The 21,401-nt window shown below is 45.2% G+C and overlaps 1 protein-coding gene across 1 annotated transcript in view; it reads right to left on the reverse strand.

The window, feature by feature from the left end:
- LOC126172354 (leucine zipper putative tumor suppressor 2-like) overlaps window positions 1-21,401 on the reverse strand; it is a 151,477-nt gene that overhangs the window by 17,542 nt on the left and 112,534 nt on the right. Inside the window, exon 3 of the mRNA XM_049920879.1 lies at window positions 15,401-15,563. Within this exon, the coding sequence (XP_049776836.1) occupies window positions 15,401-15,563 (163 nt within the window). The remainder of the gene's footprint in view (window positions 1-15,400; window positions 15,564-21,401) is intronic.

Here is a 21,401-nt window from a genome sequence, read left to right on the forward strand (position 1 = left end):
GTTCTTCAAAACATTTTCGTAGGATGCACCTGTTACCGTAGTGCCCTTTGGAACGCAATGGGTAAGGATTACGCCCTCGCTGTCCTAGAACATGAACACCATCATTGTTTCAGCACTGGCGGTTACCCGAAATTTTTTTGGTGACGGTGAATCTGTGTGCTTCCATTGAGCTGACTGGCGCTTTGTTTCTGGATTGAAAAATGGCATCCACGTCTCATCCATGGTCACAACCGATGAAAAGAAAGTCCCATTCATGCTGTCATTGCGCGTCAACATTGCTTGGCAACATGCCACACGGGCAGCCATGTGGTCGTCCGTCAGCATTCGTGGCACCCACCTGGATGACACTTTTCGCATTTTCAGGTCGTCATGCAGGATTGTGTGCACAGAACCCACAGAAATGCCAACTCTGGAGGCGCTCTGTTCAACAGTCATTCGGCGATCCCCCAAAACAATTCTCTCCACTTTCTCGATCATGTCGTCAGACCGGCTTGTGCTAGCCCGAGGTTGTTTCGCATGTTGTCAGACCGGCTTGTGCTAGCCCGAGGTTGTTTCGGTTTGTTGTCACACGATGTTCTGCCTTCATTAAACTGTCGCACCCACGAACGCACTTTCGACACATCCGTAACTCCATCACCACATGTCTCCTTCAACTGTCGATGAATTTCAATTGGTTTCACACCACGCAAATTCATAAAACGAATGATTGCACACTGTTCAAGTAAGGAAAAACGTCGCCATTTTAAGTATTTAAAACAGTTCTCATTCTCGCCACTGGCGGTAAAATTCCATCTGCCGTACGGTGGTGCCATCTCTGGGACGCATTGACAATGAACGCGGCCTCATTTTAAAACAATGCGCATGTTTCTATCTCTTTCCAGTCCGGAGAAAAAAATCGGAGGCCTTAGAACTTGAATGCACCTCATACAAGTCCATAATTGCGAATGTGTTTGAGCCGTGGTAAAATTTGCTGTTTCAAAGAGCGCACCGCAGCGCGTAAAGCAGTCACCCTCCGTTTCTGGCGGTGGCGCCGCTGTGGCAATCGCAGCTTTGGTATCTCCCTGTGGTGGGAAATGGGAAAGGAAGCCTATTAACGTGCATTTAAGGGGCGCTATGAGCTCGCTAAAAGTCAGTCTGTCAGTCTCGGCGAGTCTGGTCAGCTGGTCATTCGAGTCAGTGTGAGGACAGTCGGTCAGCCGAGTTAGTCTGGGTCTGTCTCCCGTCCGCATTGGTGAGGCGGTTAGTGTGTCTGTCGGCCGGAGTGCTAGTATGTGTTAGGCCGCCAGTCTGCTCGAGTTTGCTCAGGCAATGGGCATTGGCGGTTGCATCGATCGGTTGCTCGGTCGCGCACTGGGACACAAGATGACTTGTCCGCCTTGAGCGTCGGCGCATGTGAGACCGCCACGTGAGTCCAGTGGCCGCGCCGTATAGCGAGGCGTAGTGGCTTCGCGGCCCACACGAAAGCAACAGGAGTCAACCCACGACATCGGGCTGGCCGGGGCGAGCTGCGACGCCGTGAGACGGGAGATCGGCGCGCCTTCCTGCGTCCGTTGAAGCGGCTGGCAGCGGACGGTTCGGGAGAGCGTTTTGGGGTGCTGCGCCAGGTCTTTGACAGAAATCGCAGTTATTAGAAGTTAAGTGATTCGTGATACGGTGATTCAGTTACTTGTGAAATTCTACTTTTCTTGGTCAGTCTATCGTACCCAGCTTGCTCGTCTGTCTTCCGTCCGCATTTGTTAGGCAGTTAGTGTCTGTCTGTCTGTCTGTCTGTCTTTCTTTCTTTCGGTCTGCCGTATGTTAATAGCTGTCTGTCATGTTTGTCGGATTCGGTGTTAACGAATTTATTGCTTAAGGTGTAAAGATCGAATCCCTGAAATATGTTTTGTATCTAGCCTATATGTGTAATGTAGAGCATGTTATTTTATGTAAAACTGCATTTCATGGATTTTAATTAAATGGTTTTTTTAGTATATAAAGTTGCCACCCTTCCCATAAGAGTTCTTTTAAAAACAAGTTGCACTTTCGGTGGCAAATAATTTTTAATGTGAATGTTTTGAACCATTTCCATCCCTCTTACGGGGTGCATATTTTGTGTTTGTGTGAGTTGTTAAAATTTTTATTTTAAAGTATCTGGTGTGTTGCAGTTTTGCACCAGTGTAGCCTTTCAGATCTTATTGTGAGCGGTCGTGACTACGGACGTGTGAAAATTAAAAAAATTAAGAAATTGTTATTTCTGCCTCTGAATAAATTGTAACTTCTTTATATTTACAGGGTGCTTTCTGATTATAATTTTAAATGTTTAAAAAAAAGAGCTTTTAGGAATAAAATTTCCATTCATTAAAAAAAATTTTTTTAACTTTTTCATCAGTTGCCTATTGGCAACTACTTCCACGCTCACAGTGTCATTAAATGTGTTAATGTTCTTGATGAATCGCTAGTAAATTCTTAAAGAAAATATTTTGGAATGTAAATCCACGGTTCAGTGTTACTGCTGCAGGATTCTGAGCACGGACCTGTCGATTATGTGTCAAATTTGTGGGATTCGTGTTGAGCGATCGGTATGGCCAAACCAATAGCTCGAACTGTCCAGAATATTTTGCAAACCAATCGCGAACAATTTTTCAGCCGGTGACATGGCGGATTGTCATCCATAAAAATTCCGTCGCTATTTAGGTACATGAAGTATATCGATACTGCAAATAGTCTCAAAGTAACCGAACATAACTGTTTCCAGTCAACGATCAATTCAATTCGACCAGAGGACTCAGTCCATTCCTCGTAAACACAGCAAAGCCCACACAATTATGGACCCACCAGAAACTTGCACAGTGCCTTGTGGACAACTTCGGGTCGTGGCTTCATGGGGTCTGTGCCACAGTCGAATCCTATCATCAGCTGCTGCCGACTGAAATCGCGACTCATCTGACGAGGACACTGTTTCCCAGTGGTCAATGGGAGGAGGCCCCGATCAGACCCCACTGCATTTCAGTGCATGGGGGTTTATCAGGGACATAGTTTACAGAACAAGAGTTCGAAATCTGGTAGATGTAACACAACAGATCTACGCCGCAGTAGATGTAACACCTGTCATGCTTATGAGCCTGTGGCGAGAGGTACCGTACCGTTTCGTTATATGTCGAGCTACAGAAGGTGCCCACACTGAACACACGTAGAAATGTTTGAGTTCCTGCGTAAAATTTCAAAGTTATAAATCGCAATAGGTAGGTGCTGATATAGAAGCAAACGCTACACTGTACATCCTTCACATCCGTGTTGCATTCTCTGACGTCGCTGGCGCTCGCTCCAGCGTCATATAAAATCATTTCTGTTGCGCGCCCACCGCGCGCTTCTGTCTTTCGACGGCTCCTTTTATCTCGACCGCTTCTTTTATGACGCTCTCCCAGAAACTGTTAGCCCGTGTAATAACAGATGACTCGTCGAATTCAATACGATGTCCGTTGTCTAGAGCACGCTCTGTTATCACTGATTTATCTGGGTACCCAAGGTGTAAGCATTTCTCTTGAGCTACATAGAGCTATTCAATAGTACGCACGATCTGTCCGACATAAAACAGACCACACGCACACGGTATTTTATACACTGACGGCGTTCTCAAGCCTACATCGTATTTCACAGGCCTCATGAGTTGTATTTCTGCTGGAGCACTGAAGACAGAACCGATTTAATGCCTCTTTAGAGGTCAATACATCTTTCCTGTTATTGATCCACTGAATGATAAAACACGCAAGCTTCTTCGTGTCCTCCTCAAGAGCCTTCTGCTATCGTGTCTCCGAAAAGATGGCTTGAGAAATCTGCTGTTGCTGTAGTCGTTTTTCTTCAATGCTTAGCGTAAGCGGCTCAGTTTTTCTGCACGTTTTCGTCGTTTAAGATGGCTGCCGCTAGATGCTCCAAGATCTTCAGAACAGAACTTTTCTGCGAGGCTTGGTGGCAGCTGATAGCGTGCTGTTGTCGGTCTGTGTGGGCAGGTTTCCAGTAAACATTGTGGCTGAGACACGCACTTGTTTCTCCGCGGACGAGCATATCAAGGAACGACGAGGAAGCATCAGTCTCTCCTCAACAGTGAACTTTATGCTGTCACTGTTGATGTGGTCCAAGGATTCTCCCAGCATTTCATGTGCATGAGACGAGACAACGAACGTGTCGTTGACGAAACGATGAAAGGAACTAGGCTTTGCAGGAGACGTGTCCAGGGTGGTGACCTCAATTCTCCATAAACAGGTTGCCAATAACAGGAGTTAATGGGCTTCTCATCGCGATGGCGTCCGTCTGGTTAAAATATTCGTCATACAAAACACAGGATGACGTCAGATCGCTCCTCCAGCATCAACCGAATCTTCGCGTCACAGTCGTGGCAGGACTGCGATGGGAGGATCGTTTCGGAATTCGCGAAGATCATTACGCTCAGTTCTTGTGTTCGAGGTCGGCGGCTTATTTTGAAAGAATTCGTCCCGACTTTCGCGAATTTCTTCTGCAGTTTCACTGGGCGTCTTGTGAACTGCTTGTTCTACCGACATGGCACCTGCATCGATGTTTCTCGTCGTCATGTTGATAATGATGCGTTCTGTTGTTTTACGTTCCGTCCAGTGCTGTTGCTGCGGAAGTCGGTTGAATTTCCCTTTCGGCGTTTTCATGTTTTCCCTGTGATGACGTTTGTTGTGCTACTGCGGCTGCATCAATCCATTCCAAATACAAAGCTCAGACAGACTGTCAGCCGCAGGTGGGCGGCTATTAGCTCGCGGCCGTTTGTATCCAACTGCTTTCAGATTTGATGTATCCTCTCTCCCAGTAGGACGAATCTGGCACGACGAAATATTCTCCCGGCCGCAGTGTTGATATGGTGGCTCACGACGGCAAAACGTAGAATCGTCTTCTTTTCACGGCAGCGTAATAGAAAGGCTAAAGAACTTAATAAATTAGCCACCTCAACAAGCAGCTTCCTCAGGCGTTAATCCTGCCCCCACGTTTCTTCCCTCAAGAGGTACGTAATATATGCATGTATGGCTTCGCGGCGATATATACTGATTAAAAATTGTCTGGAGCTTCCAGTCGTGTTAAATTGTTTAAAAGCCACGAGTTTTCGGCCAGATACTCCTCGGCAACTGTCTGATTTTAAATCACTTGACGTGGCTGGAAGCTTGAGAAAATTTTATCATTAGTTGAACAGTTTGCTAAAATGACGACCTGCGAGTCTGGAATCATTACGTTGAATGTTAGGTGAATAGTGAGCAGTGAATCGGTCTATTCGCGGAAGGCGAGATCATTAGAAGGAACAGTAATTTCGTTCTTAGTGTCTTCCATTGGTGGAACGTATTATTTGAACAGTGTCATAAGCTTACCAGGGGCAGCTATAACGCGAATGATTAATTTAGAAAAGCAATACAGCATTGTCAATGAACTTACTGAGAAACTTTCCATCAAAATTGGTGACCACAAAATATAGGAATTGGACTATGTTGGACGCAAAATAACACGAGACGGACGAAGCAAGAATTAGATCAGACTGTCTGATGCTACCGCAGCTCGACATGTGGTGCAGCCCTTAGTGGCCTGCCTATATGTTTACTATTTTAATATTGCGTGACTAAAGCGTTATCTTTAGTCACGCAATATTCCCCCCCATGAACCATGGACCTTGCCGTTGGTGGGGAGGCTTGCGTGCCTCAGCGATACAGATGGCCGTACCGTAGGTGCAACCACAACGGAGGGGTATCTGTTGAGAGGCCAGACAAACATGTGGTTCCTGAAGAAGGGCAGCAGCCTTTTCAGTAGTTGCAGGGGCAACAGTCTGGATGATTGACTGATCTAGCCTTGTAACATTAACCAAAACGGCCTTGCTGTGCTGGTACTGCGAACGGCTGAAAGCAAGGGGAAACTACAGCCGTAATTTTTCCCGAGGACATGCAGCTCTACTGTATGATTAAATGATGGAGTCTTCTTGGGTAAAATATTCCGGAGGTAAAATAGTCCCCAATTCGGATCTCCGGGCGGGGACTACTCAGGAGGACGTCGTTATCAGGAGAAAGAAAACTGGCGTTCTACGGATCGGAGCGTGGAATGTCAGATCCCTTAATCGGGCAGGTAGGTTAGAAAATTTAAAAAGGGAAATGGATAGGTTAAAGTTAGATATAGTGGGAATTAGTGAAGTTCGGTGGCAGGAGGAACAAGACTTTTGGTCAGGTGATTACAGGGTTATAAATACAAAATCAAATAGGGGTAATGCAGGAGTAGGTTTAATAATGAATAAAAAAATAGGAGTGCGGGTTAGCTACTACAAACAGCATAGTGAACGCATTATTGTGGCCAAGATAGACACAAAGCCCATGCCTACTACAGTAGTACAAGTTTATATGCCAACTACCTCTGCTGATAATGATGAAATAGATGAAATGTATGACGAGATAAAAGAAATTATTCAGGTAGTGAAGGGAGACGAAAATTTAATAGTCATGGGTGACTGGAATTCGTCAGTAGAAACAGGGAGAGAAGGAAACATAGTAGGTGAATATGGATTGGGGGGAAGGAATGAAAGAGGAAGCCGCCATGTAGAATTTTGCACAGAGCATAACTTAATCATAGCCAACACTTGGTTCAAGAATCATAAAAGAAGGTTGTATACCTGGAAGAATCCTGGAGATACTAAAAGGTATCAGATAGATTATATAATGGTAAGACAGAGATTTAGGAACCAGGTTTTAAATTGTAAGACATTTCCTGGGGCAGATGTGGATTCTGACCACAATCTATTGGTTATGAACTGCAGATTGAAACTGAAGAAACTGCAAAAAGGTGGGAATTTAAGGAGATGGGACCTGGATAAACTGAAAGAACCAGAGGTTGTAGAGAGTTTCAGGGAGAGCATAAGGGAACAATTGACAGGAATGGGGGAAAGAAATACAGTAGAAGAAGAATGGGTAGCTCTGAGGGATGAAGTAGTGAAGGCAGCAGAGGATAAAGTAGGTAAAAAGACGAGGGCTAATAGAAATCCTTGGGTAACAGAAGAAATATTGAATTTAATTGATGTAAGGAGAAAATATAAAAATGCAGTAAATGAAGCAGGCAAAAAGGAATACAAACGTCTCAAAAATGATATCGACAGGAAGTGCAAATTGGCTAAGCAGGGATGGCTAGAGGATAAATGTAAGGATGTAGAGGCTTGTCTCACTAGGGGTAAGATAGATACTGCCTACAGGAAAATTAAAGAGACCTTTGGAGAGAACAGAACCACTTGTATGAATATCAAGAGCTCAGATGGCAACCCAGTTCTAAGCAAAGAAAGGAAGGCAGAAAGGTGGAAGGAGTATATAGAGGGTTTATATAAGGGCGATTTACTTGAGGACAATATTATGGAAATGGAAGAGGATGTAGATGAAGACGAAATGGGAGATAAGATACTGCGTGAAGAGTTTGACAGAGCACTGAAAGACCTGAGTCGAAACAAGGCCCCGGGAGTAGACAACATTCCATTTGAACTACTGATGGCCTCGGGAGAGCCAGTCATGAAAAAACTGTACCATCTGGTGAGCACGATGTATGAGACAGGCGAAATACCCTCAGACTTCAAGAAGAATATAATAATTCCAATCCCAAAGAAAGCAGGTGTTGACAGATGTGAAAATTACCGAACTATCAGTTTAATAAGTCACAGCTGCAAAATACTAACGCAAATTCTTTACAGACGAATGGAAAAAGTGGTAGAAGCCGACCTCGGGGAAGATCAGTTTGGATTCCGTAGAAATGTTGGAACACGTGAGGCAATACTGACCTTACGACTTATCTTAGAAGAAAGATTAAGAAAAGGCAAACCTACGTTTCAGCATTTGTAGACTTAGAGAAAGCTTTTGAAAATGTTAACTGGAATACTCTCTTTCAAATTCTGAAGGTGACAGGGGTAAAATACAGGGAGCGAAAGGCTATTTACAGTTTGTACAGAAACTAGATGGCAGTTATAAGAGTCGAGGGGCATGAAAGGGAAGCAGTGGTTGGGAAAGGAGTAAGACAGGGTTGTAGCCTCTCCCCGATGTTATTCAATCTGTATATTGAGCAAGCAGTAAAGGAAACAAAAGAAAAATTCGGAGTAGGTATTAAAATTCATGGAGAAGAAGTAAAAACTTTGAGGTTCACCGATGACATTGTAATTCTGTCAGAGACAGCAAAGGACTTGGAAGAGCAGTTGAACGGAATGGGCAGTGTCTTGAAAGGAGGATATAAGATGAAAATCAACAAAAGCAAAACGAGGATAATGGAATGTAGTCAAATTAAGTCGGGTGATGCTGAGGGAATTAGATTAGGAAATGAGACACTTAAAGTAGTAAAGGAGTTTTGCTATTTAGGGAGTAAAATAACCGATGATGGTCGAAGTAGAGAGGATATAAAATGTAGACTGGCAATGGCAAGGAAAGCGTTTCTCAAGAAGAGGAATTTGTTAACATCGAGTATAGATTTAAGTGTCAGGAAGTCGTTTCTGAAAGTATTTGTATGGAGTGTAGCCATGTATGGAAGTGAAACATGGACGATAACTAGTTTGGACAAGAAGAGAATAGAAGCTTTCGAACTGTGGTGCTAGAGACGAATGCTGAAGATAAGGTGGGTAGATCACGTAACTAATGAGGAGGTATTGAATAGGATTGGGGAGAAGAGAAGTTTGTGGCACAACTTGACTAGAAGAAGGGATCGGTTGGTAGGACATGTTTTGAGGCATCAAGGGATCACAAATTTAGCATTGGAGGGCAGTGTGGAGGGTAAAAATCGTAGAGGGAGACCAAGAGATGAATACACTGAGCAGATTCAGAAGGATGTAGGTTGCAGTAGATACTGGGAGCTGAAGCCTGCACAGGATAGAGTAGCATGGAGAGCTGCATCAAACCAGTCTCAGGACTGAAGACCACAACAACAACAAAGCGTTATCGTTTCATATTTATTTTATACGTGAAATGCCAGTTTTAAATGTCTTATTTCTGATGAAGGCACTCCTAGAAGTGGCCGAAACCTAGGTCAAAAAGACTTCATTTTCGCGACCGAGGGCTGCAATTGTTTTAATTTGGCTTGTATTTGTTCGATAACGTCAGCACATCTGACAGAAAATAGCATGTCCAGTAAGAGGTAAGTCAATTTTATTTCACGGCAGATATCACCATAAGTTCTTATGAGAAGCAGTACGTAGTCAGAATTATCAGGAGTTGTCCTAAGCAAGCAGACTAGTTTTCAGTGAACAGTGTAATTTTTTTCTGCGTAGAGCTATTCCAAGTCAAACACTGAACTTCGTTTCAAGAAACTTTCCTAATGTACTTCAGTACTGAGTTTCAGTTACACAGTTTTCATTGAGCACAGTATTAGTTTTTTTCTGATAATGAGATTCATCATCATTTTTTCCGTTTTCCGTCCTTCCTTAGTTGCTTCAAAATTCATGTTCCTTCTAAGCAACTAAATGAATGGCACCTTTTTTTTCTCTTCCTTTATGCCCCACGCGTTTCGCTCCGTTTATTTATGAAGCATGTTCAGTGACCTGTAATAACATGTTTCGTTTTATACATATAATTATTTTATGTAGTACTTACTATATTACGTTTTGTCATGTTTTTCTCTTGTTTTTCAGATTAGAAACAACTATTGCAACACAAATTCAGTAAGGATAAATTATCGTCTGATGTCTGTTACGATTTCCAGGATTGTTAGTCCATATGTGTGGTCCTGGAGATGTGTTCATTCGGTCCTCATGTCCCCATATTCATTGCAAACATCATTTGCGATTTTATTTTGTGATCAACGGTGCGTGTTTACTGTCTGGTGTGTTACAACGACCTCTTCGTGTTTATGTTTCGTATTAGGTGTGTGTGTTATATATAAAAATCAGTCATTATTTACTCTGGTTATGGTTGGTTGGTTTGTGGGATTAAAGGGACCAGACTGCGACGGTCATCGGTCCCTACTCTGGTTATGCTTCAGATTTCTGTTTGATGTTGTTTTAGTGGCTAACATGATCAGTGAATTATTGCTCATATTGATTTGGTCATTAATTATTTTCTTCTTCATTGCGAGGGTTCTTTGCATGTGAAAGTTTTCTTGTAATGTCAGGCGTTTTTGTTGTTGTTGTTGTTCATTCTAATGATTTTCATGTCGTGTTCCATGTTGGATGGAACATATCTATGTTTTCTCAGGTGGGCAGCAAAGGCAGAATGGCTATTTTCACACATCTCCTCCTATATTCTTAATACCTAGTTTTGAAATTTCTACCTGTCGTCCTTAGATACAGTGATTCACATTCTTCCCATTCTAACTGGTATATCTACTCCTTGGTATTTACCTGGTTTGTTGTTCGTAAATGTAACCGAGGTGTGTTTCTTAGTCTGTAAGCGGTGTGTACTCCCTGTTTCTTTTAATACATTTGCTACCCTGTGTGTTTTGTGTTTATATGTTAAAGTGTACAAATTCTTTCTGTTATCCATTTCATGAATGTTACTAATTTCTGTTTCAGTGAGTGCTCTAGCGTCTGTGAGGTTCTTTGGTGTGTGTGTGTTGCTTTTTTCATATTTTTTAGTTGCGTTTTGATGTTTCTGGTTGAATATACTTGTGGCTATGAGCCGAGTTGTTTGTAATTTTGTTCTTAGGGCACTGATTTCTAATTTGATGGTGGATGATTAATTTTCATTATTTCAAATTCCACATTTACTTAAGTTTAACGTTCTGTATCACGACACTGTTCATATGGGCAACACTGGGCCAACCAATAGTCAGTACTGCTCAGCGGTTGAACACTGTATCTGAAGTACACGTTACAAGAGTAAAAAGTTTTGGAAAACAAAATATTCAGTATTCATATACAATTTTTTTTTATAGAAAGCTTACAGACTGCGTGTACTTTCGGAGAGATGATTTAACGAGCGGAGAACATGTCGTCGGTATAAAGATCTTTTTTCTGACTAAGCAATGACTTTTCAGTTCTAAAACTGGAGGAGGAGATAAACATGCAGACAATATTATGGAAATTGAATAAGGAGTATATGAAGAGGAGATGGGAAACATTATATTGCGACAAGAATCAGACAGAGCACTGGAAGACCTAAGTCGAAAGAATGCCTCGGGAGTAGACGACATTCCATCAGATCTACTGATAGCTTTGGGAGAGCCAACCATGACAAAAGGTTTCCATCTGGTGTGAAAGATACATGAACATGCGAAATACTCTCAGACTTCAAGAATATTGTAGTAATTCCAATTCCAAAGAAAGCATGTGCTGACAGGTGTGAATCTTATCGAACTATCAGTTTAATAAGTCATTGCTGCAAAATACTAACACGAATTCTTTACAGACGAATGGAAAAAGTGGTAGAAGCCGATCTCGGGGAAGATCAGTTTGGATTCCGTAGAATGTTGGAACATGTAAGGTAATCCTGATCCTACGATTTATCTTAGAAGATCGATTAAGGAAAGACAAGCCTACGTTTCTGGCATTGGTAGACTTAGAGAAAGCTTTTCACAATGTTAACTGGAATATTCTCTTTCACATTCTGAAGGTGGCAGAGGTAAAATACAGGGAGCGAAAGGCTATTTACAATTTCTACAGAAACCAGATGGCAGTTATAAGAGTAGAGGGGCATGAAAGAGAAGCACTGGTTGGGAAGGGAGTGAGACAGGGTTATAGCTTACCGCAATGTTATTTATTCTGTACATTGAGCAATTCATAAAGGAAACCATAGAAAAATTTGGAAAAAGGAATAAAGTTTAGGGAGAAGAAGTAAAAACTTTGAGGTTTGGCGATGACGTAATTCTGCCAGGGATGGCAAATTACTTCAAGAGCAATTGAAAGGATAGTGTCTCGAAAGATGGGTCTAAGATGAAAATCAACATTAGTACAAGAAGGATAGTGGAATGTAGTCGAATTAAATCAGGTGATGGAGAGGGAATTAGATTAGGAAACGAGTCACTTATAGTAGTAGATGAGATTCGCTTTTTTGGCAGCAAAATAACTGATGATGGCCGAAAGAGAGAGGATATAAAACTTAGTCTTGCGATGTAAAGAAAAGCGTTTTTGAAAAAGAGAAATTTGTTTAATCTATATTCGATCTTAAGTGTCAGGAGGTCTTTTCTGGAGGTATTTGTTCGGTGTGTACCCACGTAGTAAGTGGAATACAGAGTGACATTTAATGAACTATATGAAATAAAATGGTCATAATTTGTGAACGGTTTGCGTTAGGACGTTCGAACTCCACGGTTGCCGGCGGGGCATGATGGGAATTAATATGGTTTGGTTTAGCGACGAAGCCCACATTCCTTTGAATGGGTTCGTCAATACGCAAAATTGGCGCATTTGGGGACTGAGATTCCGCGTTTCGCGATCGATAAATCCCTTCACCCTCAGCGGGTGACTGTGTGGTGTGTAATGCCCAGTCACTGAATAATCGGTGCGATATTCCTTGATGGCACGGTTACTACCGAACAGTACGTGAAGGTTTTGGAAGATGATTTCACCCGCATTATCGAAAGCGATCCTGATTTCGACAAGGTGTGATTCGTACGAGACGGAGCTCGACCCCATCGAAGCAGGATAGTGTTTGATGCCCTGGAGGAGCACTTTGGGGACCGCATTCTGGTTCTGGGGTACTCAGAGGCCACTGACATGGGCATCAATTGGCTGTTCAGCGGGTCATGCAGAATTTTGCTATTCGTCTGCGCCATATCATCGCCAGTGATGGCAGTCATATCGAACATGTCATAATCTAAATGCAAATATCTGTAGTGAAGTTTACATGTTGAATAAAGTGTGCGCACACCATAGTTTGTAACTAATTTACGTTTCTTTTCATGTAGTTCAATTATTATCACCCTCGATGTACGATAAACAGTTTAGAGAAAAGAGAACAGAAGCTTTTGAAATGTTGTTCTACAGGAAAATGGTGAAGATTAGATGGGTGCAGCATATAACTAATGAGGAGGTACTGAAAAGAACTGGAGGAGACAAATTTGTGGCACAACTTGACCAAAAGAAGTGATTGATTGACAGGACACATTCTGAGACATCAAGGGGTCACCAATTTAGTACTTGAGGGAAGCGCGGGAATAAAAATCGTAGAGGGTGATTGAGAGATGAATATAGTAAGCAGTTTCAGAACGATGTATGTTGCAATAGTTACTCGAGGATGCTTGCACATGATAGAGTAGCATGAAGAGCTGCATCAAATCTGTCTTAGGACTGAAGACTGGTTGGTTCAGAGGCGGGATAAGGGGCCAAACTACGAGGTCATCGGTCCCTTGGTCCTAATAAAACAATGCCACACGTGTGAGAATAAAACGGACGAAACATATAATACAAAACGGAAAGAAAGGAAAAGCCACAAGAACAAAGGGAAGGCAACGAACGCTAAAAGGGACAAAAGAGGACAAGAAAACAAGAGACACTCTAGAAAAAGAAGAGTGTAAAACATGAAAGCAGATTACAGTGGCTGGCCAACCACGAGAATAAAAATGGAAAGTCAGCCACTCTGCAACACATTAAAACCTCCACCCTAAAAGCACTAGGGTGGAGGACACGGAGGGACAAAGGACATGCACTAAAACCTACATAGAAGTATAAAACCCACTCTCACGGATAAAGCGTAAAACTGTGGAGGCATTGTCGCCCAACACCGAAGGTAGGGTGCTGGGAAAGTTAAAGTCTGCAGCAGAGCAGCTAAAAGTTGGCAATCCAGCAAGAGGCGGACGACTGTCATTTGGGAGCCACGGCGACACAGAGGTGGGTCCTCGCGACGGAGTAGGTAACCACGCGTTAGCCACGTATGACCAATGCGGAGCCGGCAGAGGACAACTGATTCCCTGCGAGAGGCCTGCATGGAAGACTTCCACACATTCATAGTCTCCTTAACACTTTCGCTGCGGCTGACGCTTATAAGCATCACAAGAAGCGGCTGACGTTCACTACCTGATTACTCAGTCTAGTTGCACTGTATAAGCTAGCATCATGGCGTGTAAGCTTTTGTTTTGTGTGCTCAGTTATCGAACGTATATTGTTCGTAATGGCGGCTAATGAACATCTGAATGACGCCTGTGTGACCCCTATAGGTGTCAGACAGCAAACAGACTTCAAAACATGACCACAATACAGTCTAAGCTTATTCGAAGTAATACATCTAAGGTGTCATCATTAAGTCAGTATAGAACATGATCGTACAGATCTTACGAGGTCTTGACGTCATCCTGTAGCTCAGGTGTGCTTAGGAGCGTCTGTTACGAGCGGTACCTGCCGTTTCGGAGTGTTACCGGCCCGTACTCGCTCGCTGCCGGGTCGCACTGGAGAGTTGCGCGCCTGCACCGATGCCGCAGCGAGCTGTTATGCCATTCCGTCTCCCAAAGCCGGAAAACCCAGCAGTGTAAGGCAGAACGCAGGTCAGCTTCGGAGATGCCTATCTACAGAAGCGGTTTCCGCGTCGCCTGTTTGGACAGCCTGTCGGCAAGTTCGCTGCCGGGGATTCCGACGTGTCCTGGGCTCCAGACAAACACCACGGAACTTCGGGACCTTTTCCAGGGCATAGATGGACTCCTGAATGGACGCTACCAGAGGATGTCGAAGGTAGCACTGGTCGATAGCTTGTAGGCTGCTCAATGAGTCAGTACACAGGAGAAATGACTCGCCAGGGCGTGAGCCAATGTACTCGAGAGCACGAGATATGGCCGCCAGCTCTGCAGTGAAAACACTGCAGCCAACTGGCAAGGAGTGCTGCTCAGTATGTCCTCCATGAACATATGCGAAGCCTGCGTAACCATCAGCCATTGAGCCGTCGGTGTAAACCACTTCAGAGCCCCGGAACACGTCAAGAATCGAGAGGAAGTGACAGCGGAGAGCGGCGGGTTTAACTGAGTCCTTAGGACCATGCAAAAGGTCCAGACGAAGCTGCGGCTGAGGCGTACACCATGGAAGCGAACGTGAACTGACCGCAAGTAGAGGTGGTAAAGGGAAAGATTCCAGTTCGGAGAGAGGGACCGCACGCGAACCGCAATCGTTAGCCCCGATCTGGGCCGCCGATGCAGGAGATGGACTGCAACGGGCGGGAAAAGGATGCTCAGGGGAGCTATGAATATGTGCTGCGTAACTGGCGAACAGTTGCGCACGTCTGATCTGCAGTGGAGGGACACCATCCTTCACCAGTACGCTGGTCACTGGACTCGTCCTAAAAGCTCCTGTCGCTAATCGAATCCCCCAGTGGTGTCGGACTGAAGACGACGACGACTTTCTAATAGGAGCAGAAACGAGACAGGTTTTCCTGTATAGTTTGTGCAAATGGTTGATGTCAACGTGGGCCCAGTTGCCGTTACTGGTTTGCTATGTGGGAGCTGTGCCGCTGATGAGAACAAGATGTGTAGTGTGGTGTGGTGTGGAGCGCCAGCTGACCTGTTGGCTAGCGCGGCGGCGGCAGCGGCGGCTCTGGCCGGGGACTTGCGGACGCTTTCCAGGCTGGCGGCGCCCATCAGCGGTCGGCCCGTCGACGCAGACGCCAGCAGCTTCCGGTCCAGCGAGTGGTTGTTGCCGCAGCCGCCCGGCAGGTCGCTGCTGCCTGAAACAAAGCGCCCACCGTGACTACAGCATCACCACAATTCCTATCTGCATCTACTTCTGTACTCCACAAGCCACTGTATAGCGCCTGACGGAGGGTACCCCATACTATTACTAATGATTTCCTGTCCTGTTCCAAGCATAAATAGAGCTACTTACAGCATTTAACAAAAATTTACGGCACAAATTGCAGGATACATTCCTCACAGGTAGACGAAGAAGTCATGTTACGCGAACATGGGTCTGGAAAATCTCTGTTTCCATGTTACAAATCATTTTCTCCAACTCATTAATCATTGGAAACACACAATGAAAAAACAGTCACGGGGAACATGCACTCTTGGAGACGTCCGGTTACGTTAGCATAGCCATCGTTTTATTTACACGTTCCTGCTGCCAAGCGACGTACGTCACTGCTTGTTTTCAGGTTCCAGCGATCAATACGTCCGTTGCTAACACACCGGTTACTACGTACAGTTAATTACAGACTTTGCTCGCGCAATGCCAGTGTACACAAATGTTCAAATGTGCGTGAATTCCTGAAGGACCAAACTGCTGCGGTCATCGGTCCGTAGACTTATACACTACTTAAACTAACTTATGCTAAGAACAGCACAAACACCCGTGCCCGAGGGACGACCCTAACCTCCGGCGGGAGGGGTACAGAAATACAGAGATGGCTGATGCCCATATGATGTGTGGATTAGCTGACGACAATTGCGCTCGCGCTCAACGTTCGTAATGGAAGATATTTCCACGAGGAAGGTGACCCGATAGGAAAATGTTTGAAGCCAGTGATTGTCGTATTAGGGAACACGGGACGCTAAAGTCATACTCGCCACCGTGAAAGGACTAGAAGGAAGAGGACACCGCAACGGGAGGAGGCAATTCTTCATGCATTTGACGACGACCCTAGTGTCAGTACCACACTGAATTTTGAATGCATGAGTGTCTGTAAGTGGTATCGCTACAGCTGGTCCTCTTGTATCATTCGCCAGAGTGTGCAGGCCCTATTAGCAGCTGTTTTTCCTGGACGGGCACTCTTCTGCGATTGCTTTATACAATAGTGTGTCAGCCCCAACGTGTGTGTGTGTGTGTGTGTGTGTGTGTGTGTGTGTGTGTGTGTGTGTGTGCGCGCGCGCATGTCAACCCCAACTCGCGCGTGTCAACCCCAACTCGCGCGTGTCAACCCCAACTCGCGCGTGTCAACCCCAACTCGCGCGTGTCAACCCCAACTCGCGCGTGTCAACCCCAACTCGCGCGTGTCAACCCCAACTCGCGCGTGTCAACCCCAACTCGCGCGTGTCAACCCCAACTCGCGCGTGTCAACCCCAACTCGCGCGTGTCAACCCCAACTCGCGCGTGTCAACCCCAACTCGCGCGTGTCAACCCCAACTCGCGCGTGTCAACCCCAACTCGCGCGTGTCAACCCCAACTCGCGCGTGTCAACCCCAACTCGCGCGTGTCAACCCCAACTCGCGCGTGTCAACCCCAACTCGCGCGTGTCAACCCCAACTCGCGCGTGTCAACCCCAACTCGCGCGTGTCAACCCCAACTCGCGCGTGTCAACCCCAACTCGCGCGTGTCAACCCCAACTCGCGCGTGTCAACCCCAACTCGCGCGTGTCAACCCCAACTCGCGCGTGTCAACCCCAACTCGCGCGTGTCAACCCCAACTCGCGCGTGTCAACCCCAACTCGCGCGTGTCAACCCCAACTCGCGCGTGTCAACCCCAACTCGCGCGTGTCAACCCCAACTCGCGCGTGTCAACCCCAACTCGCGCGTGTCAACCCCAACTCGCGTGTCAACCCCAACTCGCGTGTCAACCCCAACTCGTGTGTCAACCCTAACTCGTGTGTCAACCCTAACTCGTGTGTCAACCCTAAATTCAGTGCAACGGTAATGTTCAAAGATAACACCTCGTTTCAATGCGATACGATGGTAAATTTTCACTATCTACATGTATGACCAGACGTCAATCCTTACGCAGTTGTTGAAGCAAGTCACCAACAGAGATTTTCTGTCAACATTTGGGCCGCCATTGTTGGTGACTGACGGGGAGGACCGCTACCTCCTCCACTCAGGTTTGACGCAGGAAGTTGTTCTACTTTCGTTGAGCATGTTCTACCTGATATGTTAGCAGATGTGTCTTTAGCTGCGCGACAAAACATATCCTTTATGCACGATGGGGCACCTCCTCATTTTAGTGTTAACGTCCGTCGGATACTGAATAACAGATTCGGTGCCTGGCCTCCAAGATCTCCGGACCTAAATGCAATGGACTTTTATTTGTATGGGCATTTGGAAGCTCTTGTGCATGGAACCCCAGTACAAGATGTTCAGTCTCCGTGCCCATATTATGGAAGACAGAGAAACCGTACACATTATTCTAAGGATATATCATCACATCGGAGATTCATTACGACGGTGGGTTGATGCATGTATCAGTGTCCATGGGGGCATATTGACCATCTCCTATAAGAAAGAGTTGCATGTGGTTTGCTTTTGCGTTCTGTTCGTGTGTGACAATACTTGATGACTTTGAGAAAATAAGCTTTAATATGAAAACAAAGCGTTTCCAGACCCATGTTCACGTAATTTCTTGGCCTATGTGTGATGAATGTGTCTTGAAATTTGTGCCATACATTTTTGTCACGCCCTGTACATGCCTCTGTACGAGCCTTAATCTTTCTAATCTTATCTTCATGCCCAATACGCGAAATAAACGTTGGCGACAGTAGAACAGTTCTGCACCGCGCGGTTGGAGACGCCATGTCACGGATTGCGCGGCCCCTCCCGAAGGATCGAGTCTTCCCTCCTGTGTGTGTGTGTGTGTGTGTGTGTGTGTGTGTGTGTGTGTGTGTGTGTGTGTGTTTTCCTAGCATAAATTAGTTTAAGTAGTGTGTAAGTCTAGGCACGAGATGACTTCAGCAGTTTGGCCCCTTAAAAATTCACATACATTTGAACATTTGAATCGTTCTGCAGTCAGCTTCAAATGCTGCTTCTCTAAATTTTCTCAGTAGTGCTCCTGAAAAAGAACGTCGCCTTCCATCGATTTATTCCCATTTGAGTTCACGCAGCATCTCCGTAATACTTGCGAGTGGTTCGAACTTATCGGTAACAACTCTAGCAGCCCGCTTCTGAATTGCTTCTATGTCTTCCTTTAATCTAACACTGTGCTGATCCCAAACACTAACAGTACTCAACAATGGTTCGCCTGGTGTCCTATATGCGGTCTTTACAGATGAACGGCATTTTCCTAAAATTATCGCAATAAATCGAAGTCCAAGTTGTATAGGTTAACTGCCGTCATCTGCAAATACAATAAAAGTCTTTATTAGGACCAGACACGTTTCGGTTCATTTTAAAGCATCTTCGATGGTCAGGTTTTTGTTGCTTATTCCATTATGCTGCCCAACACAGAAATGTGAATTTATTAAGTGCAATGAAAGTGCTGTGTGCAAAGACTCAACACATACACGTGGAAGACGAAGAAGAATCCAATAAACAATAATAAAAGCTCACCATTAAAGACGCTTTAAAGTAAAGCGAAAGGCATTTGGTCTTAACATTTTTATTACAGCTGAAAAAGATGTCAGCCTACACAACTTGTAAACATGTGCAACTGCGGAGAAGAGACACCGGGAAACAAAGAAGACAATATATAAACCGCAGTCACCCAGACGCCTTCCTTATTACAATCCTTCGATGCTCATTCCATTTGATCTTGCTTTGCAACCTTAAGCCTAGATATTTAAATGACGTGACTTGTGTCATGCATCACACTACTAATGCTGTACAATAACATCATGGGTTCGCTTTTCCTACTCGTCTGTACTAACTTACATTTTTCTATGTTTAGAGCTAGCTGCTATTCATGACACCAACTAGAAATTTTGTCTAAGTCATCTTTTATCTTCCTACAGTCTCTCGACTACGAAACCTATCTGTACAGCTATATGGTTCCTCTGCAGCTAACAATTAAGTGCCTGGCAGAGGGTTCATCGAACCACCAAGTTATTTCTCTACCGTTCCACTCTCCCACAGCGCGTGGGAAAAACAAACACTTAAATCGTTCTGTGCGAGCTCTGATTTATTTTATTATGATGATCGTGCCTTCCTATGTAGGTGGGCGCCAACAAAATGTTTTCATCTACAAATATGGACAACAATTAGCTGTATAATGGAAGAACGTCATTGAAAATTTATGCTGGATAGGATCTCGAATCAGTATTTCCCGCTTATCGCAAGCGATTGCCTTACCATTTGGCTAGCCGAGCATGACTCACGGCCGCTCAAACATTCAAATGTCGTCACCCATCTGTCTAAAACCTGTACTAGTACGTCCACTATGTTTATTCCGTACATGGGAGACATTTTACTTCAAAGCCGCTTACCCCGTATTGGCGGATAAATATATGTACAAGGGGCGTTCAAAAAGAAACGAGCCGGAGGCATAATTACAGTAAGCAGTACCTGTATGTTAGAAGTACTGACCCTGGCTGCTGAGACACTTGCCCCACTGTGACAAGGCGGTGAATGGTTGCCTCATAAAATTCCCGGGGCTGCGATGTTAAGCAGTTCCGCACGTACAGCTAGACGTCGTCGTCCGAGGTGACTCGTTTGCCACTCAGAGCCTTTTTAAGGGGACCAAAAATGGCGTAATCACAGGGGGAGAGACGTCCGGACTGTAGGGACGAGACCGAGAACCTCTCATTTGAATTTGTGCAGGAGTGTCGCGACTGTGTTGGCCGTATGAGGCTTTGCATTGTCGTGGAGCAGAATGACCCCACGACTGAGATTGCCTGGTCGTTTTGATTTGATCAAGGTTCCAGAGTAACGCTGGGCATCCGCTGTTGTCCCGTGCTGTAGGAAGTGAATCAGGAGGGGTCATCTTGGTCAAAGAAGAACGTCAACATAACCTTTCCTGCACTCTTGTGGACGGCATTGGCTATTTTTGGTGTTGGTGACCCTGGATGCTTCCACCGGAGACTCTGTCATTTTGATTCTGGTTCGCCAACATGACTCATCTGCAGCCACCACTCGTATCAAGAACGCTTTCCCTTCCCGAGAATAGTAAGATAGTGGGCCATTCGACACGCTTCCTGTCGTGATTGACGACTGTGGTGCTCCCATTGGGCACACACTTTGTGCATGTACAGTCGTTCCGTCATGATGGTTGAACATTTCCGACGCTCAATCCGACCACGCTATGGCTTCCATTGTCACTCGACGGTCCTTGGTCATGAGTGAATCCACCAGTTGGACAATATCATCGGTAATGCAGCGTGGTGCTCCAGACCATGCATCATCGGCTAATGACACCCGTCCTTACCTGAAGAGCTTGTGCCACGCTTTGACCCTTGCAAGGGACATGCAGCGTTCGCCGTACACTTGTGACATTCGTCGATGAATGTCCGTTCCTCCTCCTCCTCCTCCTCCTCCTCCTCCTCCTCCTCCTTCCGCTGTCTGAAAGCAACACCTCTTTGCTATTCTTTTGAAGCTTCCACTTCACTGTTTGCAATGCGACTGGCAGCGTTGGACGATTGACGGATGCTGCTGCTGCTAGCTCTGTATAGTAACGTGACGTGCACGCATGCCCTCTAGCGACGGCCTGTGAACTTAACCGCTCTGGTCGGAACCACACCTAGTTACACACGCCACGATATTACCCTCCTATCACCGGTTTGCACATTCCACACTGCGACTCGTTTCTTTTTGAACGCACCTTATATAAATATATTTATCCGCCGACACCAGCAAGCGGCTTTCAAGTAAAATGTCTCCCCTGTACGGAAATATACACATGGATGAACGAATACAGGTTGTGTAGACACGTG

The sequence above is a fragment of the Schistocerca cancellata genome, chromosome 1 (assembly GCF_023864275.1).
Source record: "Schistocerca cancellata isolate TAMUIC-IGC-003103 chromosome 1, iqSchCanc2.1, whole genome shotgun sequence".
Classification (NCBI taxonomy): domain Eukaryota; kingdom Metazoa; phylum Arthropoda; class Insecta; order Orthoptera; family Acrididae; genus Schistocerca; species Schistocerca cancellata.